Source organism: Biomphalaria glabrata, chromosome 10 (assembly GCF_947242115.1).
Source record: "Biomphalaria glabrata chromosome 10, xgBioGlab47.1, whole genome shotgun sequence".
In the NCBI taxonomy this organism is placed as follows: Eukaryota; Metazoa; Mollusca; class Gastropoda; family Planorbidae; genus Biomphalaria; species Biomphalaria glabrata.
In genome coordinates this window covers 43,437,994-43,451,481 of record NC_074720.1, presented here as the reverse complement: position 1 = coordinate 43,451,481, position 13,488 = coordinate 43,437,994, and the positions used below count along the sequence as shown (strand labels likewise).

Below are 13,488 nucleotides of genomic sequence, written 5' to 3'. Positions count from 1 at the left end.
CGGGCGATAACTCTAAAAAAGAAATTAAAATTCTGTTTCCGGTATCACGTGAAAAGTCCCGTACAAAACAAGTGTATGACAATCTTTGTAATTACGAACCCATTTTATTCTTTTGTCATGAAATATTGTATATAAAACATTGTCTAGATAGGAGCAATTAAAGGGAGATTGAAGGTAAATTATTGCACTATGCTATAGATCTATTTTCGCATTGAACTTGTTGAAATCAATACGTCTGCCTTGTGACTTGCCTGCTCTGACTCTATCCAGTCAGTTAAGTCAACTTAAGTTGTTAAGTCAGTAGTCTTGTGATGTCTTCCCTTCTGCAAAGTTGTGGTCATCTCATTTTACGATCTATCAATCTATGTTGATGTAAGGTCATTGCATTATATATATATCTATTACAACACTCAAGTCAAACTCTTTCTAATGAATATTTGCTAAGGGCAAGTCTTATTTTACAAACATATTTTAAAAAGTTAAAAAAAGCAATAAAAGTTGAATTAGATCTAACATTACATCATTACAAGTATAAGGGCACAGGTCACAGAAGTACAATAAACACTTTAATCTTCTAAGACTAATAAAAAAGTGTTAAGATAAACATTTCATTATATCATAATTGTGCGACCATTAGATTTGATTAGATCTAGATCTAGTATGATGAAATTTCAAAAGGTAGGTGAGTAGGTGCACTGAAAAAACCTAGATCTATGTATTGTTAAAAAAAGATTCTTTATAATTGCATACAATTTTAAGTCCTTTCACAATGAGATTTAGAAGAAGGAAAGATTTTCTAAGGTTGAAAAAATTAACTATTGAAAAGAAATTGAAAATCTGTGACTAGTGTGACCTGTAGAGATTGGGTCAAGTCATTCTGACCGCCACTTTTGTGCAATGCGCAGCAAGGCTTGTTAGAAGTGACCTTGGTCAGTTAAGGTTGTGACTGTATATGCATTTGACATGACCAATATCTCATTTGATTGAGCACATTATTAAACTCAAAATAAAAAATGTTTTAGACCGATGCAAATAACAGATTGTCAATGGGATAAAAAATATCATTTCTGCCTTTGACATGATAGCTGATAAAAGTTTAATATATTATCCAGTCAATTACATTCCTTCTTTGTAGAAATTTTCTAGTTAAATATTTTGTTTTGTTTTTCTCACCAGCTACAGATTTTTGAAATAATCTGTTGCGAGCAATATCACGAATTAAAATGTCTGGTTTAATGAATGAATACTGGCTAATATCAGCTCCTGGGGACAAAACTCCTCAAAATACATTTGAGAGACTAAACCAAGCGACAAAGTCTGGAAGTGATAGACTTTCTGAAAACTTTAAATTCAATATCCCAGATCTTAAGGTAACATTTTTTTCTATGATTTTATAAAACTTGGTATGAGTTAAATATTTAATATAAGGTGATCGCATTTTTTTATTTTTTATTTGTCAAAACTCAATTCATTATGCATATAATTTTTACATTTCTATTGTCAACAGGTTGGCACACTTGATGTCCTGGTGGGTCTGTCAGATGATCTTAATAAAACTGATCTTTACACAGAGAGGTTAGTCAATATTTACACAAAAATGTTTACAAGGTCCAAATTAACTAATGAAGTAAAAACTTTCCCAATGTTTAAAAACCCAGTCCATAGGACACTGGGAGCTATTCTCTCCATTTTTTTCTGGACAGCATTTATAAAAGTGTTTCCATGTATCATGATGTTGGTTTTGGAGATATTTGTGTATTGACTCCACAATCATATGATATGCACGGATTTGGTTGTGCCCATAAATCTATTCAACCCACTGAAGAAGCTCAACACTGAATATAATTTCTTGAGTTTAATCCTTTTGAACTCAGCTGAATAAAACTAGTAACTCGAAACATGTAGAGCTTGTACATTGACTTGTCTGACTTAAGACCTGCTTTATTGATCCTTACGGAAATGTGTTGTGATTACAAGGACTCTTTTCTCATATAAAGACAACACAACAGAAAAATACACATAAATACAACAGACACAACATAAAGAGTTCATTCAGTGACTACACACAGGCATCATGGTGCTTTTCATGTTCCCTCATCAACGAGTGGCGGTGATATAGTCTGACCGAGTGAGGTACGAACGAGTTTTTGTATCGCTCTGTTCTTGTCTTGATTGACAGTAGTCGCCCACTTCATGACGACCTGACGTAGTTCTGATGGAGCAGGTGGCATTGTCTTCCAAGATTTTTTAGATTTTCCTTAGACACTTTCGTTCAAAAAGTTCCTTTAAATATGGTAATATTCAAGTTAAAATAATACACAGTCAAAGTACAGTCCATCAAATAGTAATCCAGTAATGAATAAGTAGACTAAATTAATACACATAGAACAATGACTAATTGCCAGCGACTGTGAGCAATGGCCAATAATCATCTTGAACAGAGACTAGCGACCATGATAGCAAGCTCACCGCTCCTAAAATATTATAGTACAAAGAGTTTTCTAGACTATATCACTGATTGTACATTCTTCAAGCTTCTACCTTGACTTAACATGCTGTTTATGCTAATCAAGGTTATCTGGAATGGTCTGCCATATTTTCCCATGCACACATAATGTGACATGAATAATGAGGACAGTTGACTTCCGGCTGGTCAGCCATTGTTGTGTGCTGTTAAGCATGACATTATACATACACATGTGACACGGTAAAAATAAAGTTCCTCTTTCAGATCTTGTGGTCTATAGGGCAGATGATGTAAATTTCATCCGATTCTGTGGCCTACGGTTAACGAGGGTGTCATGTGGCCAGCACAACGACCAACCGCCTTTTGTTTTTGTCCTCAACTAACCTCAGGTATCCATTAGAGCTGGGTGGACTCAGGGGCGCCCGAAGATCCTGAAGTTAAAAATCCCAGGATTCGAATCCCGGACCCCGGTTCAATAGTTAAGCGCTTTACCACTCAGTAACAGGGCCTCCTATGTGACACAGCGACTAGCGCAAAGTCCAGCCACTGATATTTTTACTCAGTCACAAGCCTGAAATTCTCACTTTTCTCTAGCAATGTATCTCACCAGAATTTAAAATCAGGACTCTTAGCTCAGCGTTAAAATGCCACATAATTCAGCTGGTGTATCCCGACAAGGCTACTGGCATTGTAAATTACTATTAAAATAGTTGAATTTATTCCACACTATTCGGCACACTAAAATCTGTGTCAGTACAATTCAAAATCTCTTTGTGCAAAAGTTTGAAGAGTTTCTGTGTTTTATATATTTGCTTTGATTACCAATTCTTTTTCTTATCTTGTATCTGTATTTAGTCTCTGTAAAATTATTGAACTCAGTAGTTTAGGCACCTCTCTCTCTAAACTAAACTGGTTGACCTTTTTTTTGTTCCAGTATTGTAAGGAAGACTGCATCAACGCTGGAGGATGTTTTGGAATCGTCAGATAAAGGAAGCTTTTCAGAGAACTTGCGCATCGGAGGGGACAGTACGCCATTTTTGTTTTTGGAAAACTTTTTTTTTTTTTAGCACAAACTATTACGCAATTAATTTTAAACATGTATATAAAATTCTATAAATATTCTTAGTGAATATATATCTATAATATTAAGTTTGAATGGGACTTAATAAATGTTAGCATGAAATGAAATGCAATCTATTTCTAGAAGGTAATCATTAACTTTGGAAATACTTTTTCCTTAGCCCCACCACAAATTTACATGCAGAAGTTCAGCTGGGACTTGGCCAAGTATCCTGTTAAACAGCCTCTTAGAGCTATTGCTGATGTTATCTCCAAGGTACACACCATGTTTTTTTGTTTTTTTTTTATTACATTCAATTTTGTTTTTTCTAAACTTTTATAAAAATGATGTAAAAGGTTAAAATGTCTAATGAATATAAAATGTGAGTTGCATTGGGGTGTGGTGGCTGAGTGGTCAAGTGCTTGGCTTCCAAAGGAAGGGTATCGAGTTTGAAACCTGGCGGAGACTGGGATGAGTACCTGGCATTTGTTGGGGAGAGTAAATGCGGTTGGTCGTTGTGCTGGTCACATGACACCCTTGTTAACCATTGGCCTTAGAAACAGATGAGTTTTACATCATCTGCTCCCTGAGATTGAAAGATCTGAAAGTGGTAACTTTTAACTATTTTTACTGACTTATTGTTCTACAAATAAACTGTCCAAATCATGCATTGTGTCCCATTAAAAAAATGGACAAAAAAAACATGATTTGCTTTTAAACCGAAAACCTGCATAATAAATTAAACAAAAATACTACAACTGACTTGTTATAAAAATGTACCATTCTTGTTCATTTAAGTATAGAATGGTGCCAAGTATTTTTTTTTTTCTATTTCATTCAGGCCTACCAGCCCATGAGGCTGTCAATTGTAGTCAAACTGAATTTCCATTCGATTGGATCAATAAAATTATCTTATCTTATATGTTAAAATACATTTCAAGTTGTGATAAAATCGCATGACAAAAAAAAATATGTTTAACGTAAAAGATACTGAAAAGTTTGTTTTTTTTTTGTTCTTTCTCTAGGATGTGTCACACATAGAAGAGGAATTGAAAACCCGATACAACAAATATAACAATCTTAAAGGCAATCTACAGCAGCTGGAGCGCAAGGCAACGTAAATATTGCTACCATTGTATTCCTTCGCTATTTTAATACTTATGGAAACTGAGCTTATTAAAAAATATCTTGTGTTCATTATGATACCGGTACTTATAAAGGTAACAATGATTCAAATGAATTGATCTAAACTAATTTGAAAATGTCGACTTTGTTTCAGTGGCAGTTTGTTGACTCGAAGTGTGGCTGAGCTGGTGAAAAAGGAAGATTTTATTCTTGATTCTGAATACCTTATAACTTTAGTTGTGGTGATTCCAAAGTAAGTTCAATAGAAGTTTTAATAAAGTGGTACATTCAATACAAATGTAGCACTTTAAAGGATTTTATTTATTTATTTATTTGCTTTTAAGGGACTTAACTCTTTATCCCTAATTAATATTTCCCTTTTTCAGAGTTCTTCCCAACTATAAAGAATGCATTAATTTTTTTTCTTAAAAAATTTCAGCATTGGAAGTAAAAATATAATCTTTCAAAAGATTTATGATTATGAATTTTCTTTGTTAAAAGTTTGAATCTTAAAATAATAAAATAAATATCACTTTCATAATTTGAAAATAAATAAAATTGAATAGAAGTGTACTTTTATCAAATAGGTTATGCCCCTAGTGAACAATAATCTTATTAATTTGCTCTGTCATTAAAAGTTGAGCCAAGGCTCATGAACCTCTAGGTCAGCAAGAGATCAATTTTACCAGCCTGACTGAACTGGAAGTTCAAAGGTCGAAGCAGGTGTCTAAATATCAACACTGCTATTTCCAGTGGTCCACCCAGCTCTATTGGGTACCTGACATTAGTTGGGAAAAAGTAACGGGGCTTTGCTGTTGTGCTGTTCACAAGACACCCCCATTAACCATTGACATCAGAAACATGACCTTGAAATCATCTGTCCTATATATCACAAGGTCTAAAGCAGGGGTTCTCAACCTGTGGGTCACGACCCCCTTGGGGCTCGATTGACGATTTGCCAGGGGTCGCCTAAGACCATCGAAAATAAGGATTGTTATTGTCTATTCTTCTATTGCTGTATGTGTGTGTGTGCGGGGGTCGCAGAGAGTGGGGGATTGTAAAAAGGGGTCGCCGAGCATAAAAGGTTGAGAACCACTGGTCTAAATTATAAAGATGCATCTACCACATATTTGTGCCCTGTTAATGTATTTCATATTTATTAAAGCATTTAATTTTCCTTTTCATTATTTTTAATGTTTGCTTTTGTCAATTTGATTCTTTTAATTTATTGACTTGGAGGTCAGCAAAAAAATAAGTCATTCAAATTTAATTTTTTATTAGGACCACGACCGAAGAATGGATGAAAAAATACGAACGACTAACAGACAAAGTAGTGCCCAGGTCTTCCAGGTAATGAACTTGTGACCTTTTACAGTTGATAGTAGTTATTTGTTAGCCTGGTATTATCTATCACGTCAATACACAGTAGTTATTTGTTAGCCTGGTATTATATATCAAGACAATACACAGTAGTTATTTGTTAGCCTGGTATTATCTATCAAAGTCAATACACAGTAATTATTTGTTAGCCTGGTATTATCTATCAAAGTCAATACACAGTAATTATTTGTAAACCTGGTATTATCTATCAAAGTCAATACACAGTAATTATTTGTTCTCCTGGTATTGTCTATCAAAGTCAATACACAGTAATTATTTGTTAGCCTGGTATCTATCAAAGTCAATACACAGTAATTATTTGTTAGCCTGGTATTATCTATCAAGTCAATACACAGTAATTATTTGTTAGCCTGGTATTATCTATCAAAGTCAATACACAGTAATTATTTGTAAGCCTGGTATTATCTATCAAAGTCAATACACAGTAATTATTTGTTAGCCTGGTATTATCTAACAAGTCAATACTTAGTAATTATTTGTTAACCTGGTATTATCTATCAAAGTCAATACACAGTAATTATTTGTTAGCCTGGTATTATCTATCAAAGTCAATACACAGTAATTATTTGTTAACCTGGTATTATCTATCAAAGTCAATACACAGTAATTATTTGTAAGCCTGGTATTATCTATCAAAGTCAATACACAGTAATTATTTGTAAGCCTGGTATTATCTATCAAAGTCAATACACAGTAATTATTTGTTAGCCTGGTATTATCTATCAAAGTCAATACACAGTAATTATTTGTTAGCCTGGTATTATCTATCAAAGTCAATACACAGTAATTATTTGTTAGCCTGGTATTATCTATCAAAGTCAATACACAGTAATTATTTGTTAGCCTGGTATTATCTATCAAAGTCAATACACAGTAATTATTTGTTAGCATATTTTTATATATCAGTCAATATTTAAATTATGTTGACCTCTATGCTGCACAGGGTTTTGTTTGAAGATGCTGAACATCAGTTGGTCTCTGTGACTGTATTTCGACTAGTTCAAGATGAGTTCAAAAACAAATGCCGTGAAAATAAGTGAGTGGATTTTGTTTTGAGCTAGTGACCTCCACTGTTCATACTTTTGTTGTCACTGTGTGTGTTCGTGATCTCCCCCCATTCATAAACGTATTGTTTGTTGTTTTTATGGTAGCAATCTCCATGCATTAAATTTTTTTTTTCTCCTAGTGATCTCAAACATTCATAATTGTGTCCCTGATATCATTCTAATCATTTAAAATACATTGCATCATTTTGTGTTGGACAGCTTTCTGTGTGGATGTAGGTAAAATGTAGTTAATAGTTATCTTCTTTTGACTAATTTGTCGCAGAAAAATTATTGTTGGTTCCACTGTCAGAAAGTAAAGAAAATTTCTCTTGCTTTGAGAATAGTTAATAGATCTCTTGAAGTCAATGAGAGAAACACATCTGTTCCAACCGTTAACAAAAAAAAATGTGTGATTCATTTATATGGTAAAATTAGTGTCACAATGAACCAAAATGAAAATCAAAATTTTCATCTTGCTACAGTCTTTATTAACATTCTCTCGATATTAAAAACTGCCTCTTTATAAGGGTGGTCTTGGGTTGTTGGTAGGTTGTTGTCTATGGGGTTGGATTGCTGGCGATGACAGGAAGCTTTATCTAGAGCTAGTCTAAAAGAAGACTGAACTTGATCGGATGGCTGCCTGGTCGTGCGGTTTGCACCCTGGACTGTCATTTGGATTTATCGATGGTCGAGAGTTCAAATCCTGCCCGCTCCCATCCCCTGTCGTCCTGCGGGAGGTTTGGACTAGGAGGTAAACTATCTTCAACTCTGAAGGAAAATCTGAAACATGTAAAACATTTAACAAACAAACAAACATTTTAGATAATTAATCAAGTTACTAATTAATTGAGCTAGTGAATCAATTGACCAAACTACTGAAAATATGTACATGAAATTCAAGAATGTCAACTAGATAGCTCTACACTGCACAACTCAGACTGCTTATCTCAGATAAGAACAAACTCTCTAACTCTAACACATAGAGAAAACTTTCTCAAACACTTCTCCTCTCTCACTTTCTGATCCTCTCACAAAGCCCTCTCTCCAGCTAACTAAAATTCACACATTCTCACTCACCCCTACTACCGTTCACCTGCCTTGTTGACCAGGATCTCACTCCTCGAGATACCCATGGTCAACCTTTCAATAAATGAGGTCGAGTGACACCCACCCCCCATTTTAGCCTCACCATTACTTCACAAATATGATTTGCGACATGACTAAAAAATGTTTGTGTTTTGTTAGGTTCATGGTTAGAGAGTTCCAGTACAATGAGGAAGAAATTCAGGCCGGCAAAACAGAGCTCGAGAAACTGAACTCTGACAAGAAGAAGAAATTTGTAAGTAGATTTCCCATGATTCATTTGAAAGAGCCGTTGTGCTAGACCTGAATGTGAGATACGATTTATTTTTTTCCTTAACTTAGATGATTTTAGCAAAAATAATTTGCACAACGGTGGAAATATATTGGCTCTTATTATCCTAGGGTCCTCTTGTGAAATGGCTGAAAATTAACTTCAGTGAAGCATTTGTGGCCTGGATGCATATCAAAGCCCTACGTGTGTTTGTGGAGTCTGTATTGAGGTATTTTTGAAGCCTTAGATGCCTTTGTTTTCACATTTGAAATTGTAACCTTAAGAAAACTGTTTTTAGGCAGTTCTTTAATTAAAGGACAGTAACATTGTAAATATCTGTCTGTATATGTGTACATAAAGTTGTGTCAACTCTGTAAGTTTTCTACTCAGATCAATGGCAGTTGTGAACTTTAGATTGCACTAAGCAGCTTCTGATAGGAATGTTATTATAAGATTATGTAGGAGTATGTGTGCTGTCTTCTTTTAACTGGAACCAGAATTCTCTTTTCGTTTTAACGTAGGGACTTTAATGTAACGCACTCATTTATTTTTAGATACGGTTTACCTGTGAACTTTCAAGCTATGCTTATTCGACCAATAAAAAAGAACCACAAGCGTTTGAGGGAGATTTTGAATCAACTTTATGGCCATTTGGACTCTACAGCTCTCTCTGGTGAAAAGGTAATTTATGAACACAAGCATCTGCATTTTATTTTGAAATTGTTTCTAATGGTGTCGATGCCCTTTGCAGAGGCAAAAAGTACTACTTTAAGCCCTACTGGACAGCTTTGAAGATTGGGTTTAAGTTAAGCTAGTTTTATGGTGGCCAGATTTGTCTTAGGGTGTTGTATTTCTGGCACTTGCTCTGGCTGAGACTAGATGAACAATTCATCTAAATGAACCCAAGGATTTGGATCTCGCTCTAGAACTAGTAATCTGTGAACTTGAGTGCTTATAGTAGCCTAGTCCAAGTGTCAAGACCAAGAGTCTATTTGCAGTCTCGTGTGTAATGAGATTGGGTGCCTATTGACAGCCCTAATTTTATGACAAAAATGCAGTTTTAAACTGATGTACTGATATATTTTTTTAAAATTAATTTCTGCAATCTCCCAAGCCACCTGAGATCTTTTGAATAAATGTTTCTTTTATTAGTGCTGTCAACTCTGCTATTTTATTTTTCTATTTTAGATGAGAGACATGGAGATCCCAGGCCTGAACCTGACAGCTTCCGACTACTACCCCTATGTTTTTTACAAGATCACGCTGGATATGTTGGACTCACAGAAGATATAGAACTGCAGTTTCATGTGTAGAATTTTTTTCTATATTTCCATGCATCTCATTTTTCTTCAATTAGGACATTTCTCAGAGAGCTAGCTTGAGCCAAAAATAATCAAAATATGTCCCCGGATTTTTTTTTTTTCACAAAGAAAACCATGTACTCTTAATTGGATTATTTTATTAAGCTAAATCTTCTTTGTCGGGTCTATTTCCAATTCTGAACTTAAGATGATTGTTTTTGGTGAATTTTTGTTGCGCAGAAAAAAAAAGAATGAAAAATTTGACTGTAGTTTAACCAGATTTTTTTTTTAAAGTCACTTTTGAATATAATTTGTATAGGTCAGTGATATCCTCATTTTAAAAAATGAAATTTAGCTCATTGCGTGTTACATTGGGGAAGTACAATCATGCAATCATATGATTGATGCGTATGCAGCGACCAAACTTTGCTTGGATCATTCCAAAACACAAGGACATAAACATTTTTGTGATACTTTGTACACAACACATTGTAAAATAAATAAACTTTTTTGTATCTTTCACTTTTCATTGTAACCTAGAGCTCAGTGTAAAACTGTTACGTCCTCATGGACTGTATGTGGATGTGTGATATAATCAGGTCGTATATACATAATAACATTTGGTATAACCATGATGTGATATCAATTCTAGTTTTTATATTTATTGTCTTAAGACTCCAGTTCAAATAGATTTAGCCGAGATGTCAGCTACGGAAGATTACAGAGAGCTTTTTTTTGTTTCTTTTTATATTTTATAATTGTACTTGTAAAGTTAATTGCGTACGAACTAAACATGCACTTGTAAAAAAAAAAAACCCAGTGTTTTCCCAAACTATTGAGAGTGAGAGCACAAAATGTAATCTTTGCATCGATATGCATTTTGATTGAGATGTATTTATTATGTATTTTCTGGTATAGGGTTTAAATTGAGGCACCTGTTTGATGTTCAGTTCAAAATGGACTTAACCAAATAGGATGCAGTTGTTCCCTCTTTTTATTTAATTTAAAAATATTTGCGTTAAAAGTTTTTTTCAACCAATCCATGCATGTCTGATGATTATAGTCATCATTCTGGACATATTTTTAATTAAACATTTATTTTTTGAGATGTTAATATATAAATGCGTCTTGCTCCATCTCTGTGTTGTGTATTTTAAGTGAATTAGCTCAAGTGATGTACATGTTTGAGTCATGCTGAGAGTTTAAAGCTGTGTGTGTGAGTGTGTATGCTTTGTACGGGACAGACTGAAGCTTAGCATCGAAACACTCAGACTGCCACAATAAGTAGTTACATGGCAAGGCATTGGAGATTTTCATGAGAAACTAAGCACTGTCGAGGAGACTAATTTAAACTTCAATTTCGCTACATATAGAAGAGTTTAAATAATACAACTCAAGCATAATTTATCAACATTTATAGTATATCAACATTTATAATTTATCAACATTTCTTTTGCTCTGACTGGGTAAACCAACAAAAGGCTTGCTATTTATGAGTTTGCTCCCATGTAAGAAAATGATGCCTATAGCCAGATTGTCAAAACTGCTCCTTAGAAGTAATTTTAAAGATAAATCTTGTTTTATGAATATACAACTTTATGGAAATGTTGGTTCATCTTTTTGATTCTGTGTTGGCAAACATGTTTGAGCTGTATAAATATAATTTGAAAAAAAAAAAAAAAAAAGGAAAATTAATTTACATAATAATAAGGTATTGTATTCGATACCAAAGATTAATTAAGGATGAGTGCAGTATCTCGTGACCATGCAGCCCAGCTGATGTGGCCTGCATATTTTGTCACCTCTGATGCAGACAAAGCAGTTGTCCCACAGGGGTCTTTTTAATGTTTGGCTGTTAAAGCATTAGTGTCAATATGTTTACAAAAGTTTATTTTTTTTAGTTTTATTGAAGAAATGAATTGATAGTGTATCAATGGGGGCCCTAATGTTCATTTTTGATGCTATGTTTCAGTAGATTGGTCGGGCTGTCATTGTTTTCCCAATGTTGAATGTAAATATGATTCTCTTTCTGTCATTCTGAATGTCACTCATAGATGAGTTTAGTATTGAGTATGTAGCTTCATGTGTAATGATGTAGACACATCAAGTAGCTTAATAAAGGGTAACATAAACAAAACTTGATGTCTGCTTTCACTTTTGTCACTTATTGAACTTTTAACTCTTTGTCTCCCAACGATACCAACCTTGATTCCACCAGAATGTGGTAAATAATTACGGAGAGAAAGAGTTAATTCTAGATTTTGCATTTTAACTACTTGTATTGCTAGTTAACTGATTTAGATAAACTCTATAAACAAAAAGCCTTAGGTACCCGCCTTAAGTTAGCCTTAAATATCAAATTTTGCTTTTTATTTTTAATTTGCATTTAAAAAAAAAAAAATATGAACACTTTGTCAACCAAGCTCAAATGATGTCTATAGTTATAAGATGATTGGGTGAAGTATATATAAATAATAATCTTATCTTTATTATTGCTGAGGGATTTGGTCTTACAACTTGTACATAACACAAAACAATAGCACAACTAATGGCAAATATAATGAAAAAGCTAATGGACCTTAATTCATCTGATACTAAAATAGATGTTTTCTTTAAGGAGATTAATTAATATCTTTCATTTGATATTGAAATGCTGAAGTTTTTTTTGTTTTTTTTTACAAAAGTGCAGCCAAAAGCAAACATTTTGCACCAGAGCAAAGCGTTAAAATCAATACACAATCATTAACATGACATACTTTAATCATTAGAGAACAGCAACATTAACATCAGCATCAGGGAATGTCATCAGCACACATCATTAACTTTGGAAAAACTTATACATCAGAGCAGCAAATAGGGAAGAAAATGCTTTGAGTGTTTTATAAACAACACAAAATGTATCTTCTATGACTGAAAACATTTAATCATTCTTGAGATTGCATTGATGATTTGAACATTAATTTCAGCTATTGCCATTGAACGTTAACTGAAATCTTGGAGGATCCTAGCAATGAAAGTAAGATGCTACCCTAGGTATCTCTCACAAAGACTGCATCACAAATGAAGAGATTAGAAAATTGATTAATACAGCAAATGGACCCCATGATGACCTGCTCATCACTGTCAAAAAAGGCAAACTTAAACTCTATGGCCACATCACAAGATCCTTAGGGCTTCCAAAGACCTTCCTTAAGGGAACAGTACCAGGAAGAAAAGAAGCAGGATTAATACAGCAAATGGACCCCATGATGACCTGGTCACCACTGTCAAAAAAGGCAAAATTTAACTCTATGGTCACATCACAAGATCCTTGGGGCTCCCAAAGACCTTCCTTAAGGGAACAGTACCAGGAAGAAGAAGCAGATAAAGAAAATGATAAGAAGACAACATCAGAGAATGAACTGGCCTGTCATTGAATGAAATTCTATCTAAGGCGAAAGATAGATAGAAATGGAGAAAAGATGGTTCAACAGACTAAATGATAGGTGAAGGTGAAATCATAGTCTCAAAAACCCCTAAGAAGTAGCTAGAATATTCTAACAAAAATTAGAATAATTAACTGTTACAGCAACTTTAAATACAAAAACAAAGAGGTCTTCACTGGTCTATGTCTCTCGGGGGGCTTCAGCATTCTCTGTAACCTACTTTTCCGAGGACCCTAAAAGAATTTGCATTTGGGGAGAGTGGTGAAATTAAAATCAAACTAAGGGAAATGAAAGTTATAAATACATAAA

At 34.0% G+C, this 13,488-nt stretch overlaps 1 protein-coding gene across 2 annotated transcripts; it reads left to right on the top strand.

Moving 5' to 3' along the window:
• The first annotated feature begins 31 nt into the window (after positions 1-31).
• Positions 32-11,891, top strand: LOC106065507 (V-type proton ATPase subunit C 1-A-like). 2 transcript variants are annotated; one of them, XM_056045415.1, is made up of 13 exons: positions 32-174; positions 1,183-1,370; positions 1,508-1,575; positions 3,402-3,493; positions 3,709-3,803; positions 4,553-4,644; positions 4,807-4,905; positions 5,934-6,002; positions 6,997-7,089; positions 8,345-8,438; positions 8,585-8,682; positions 9,008-9,134; positions 9,642-11,891. In XM_056045415.1, exons 2-13 carry the CDS (start codon positions 1,224-1,226, stop codon positions 9,744-9,746), a joined length of 1,179 nt encoding a protein of 392 aa, XP_055901390.1. In that variant the 5' UTR covers positions 32-174; positions 1,183-1,223; the 3' UTR covers positions 9,747-11,891. The 2 variants fall into 2 exon arrangements, with proteins under 2 accessions (XP_055901390.1, XP_055901389.1); XM_056045414.1 differs by having other exon boundaries at positions 1,177-1,370.
• The last annotated feature ends 1,597 nt before the right edge of the window (positions 11,892-13,488 follow it).

What these genes read in the sequence shown, in the direction of transcription:
- LOC106065507 (XM_056045415.1), top strand. Translation starts at nt 1,224, where the DNA reads ATGTCTGGTTTAATGAATGAATACTGGCTAATATCAGCTCCTGGGGAC. An exon ending in AACAAATGCCGTGAAAATAA is followed by an intron (nt 7,090 to 8,344) that starts GTGAGTGGATTT and finishes GTGTTTTGTTAG; the next exon opens with GTTCATGGTTAGAGAGTTCC. An exon ending in TTTGTGGAGTCTGTATTGAG is followed by an intron (nt 8,683 to 9,007) that starts GTATTTTTGAAG and finishes ATTTATTTTTAG; the next exon opens with ATACGGTTTACCTGTGAACT.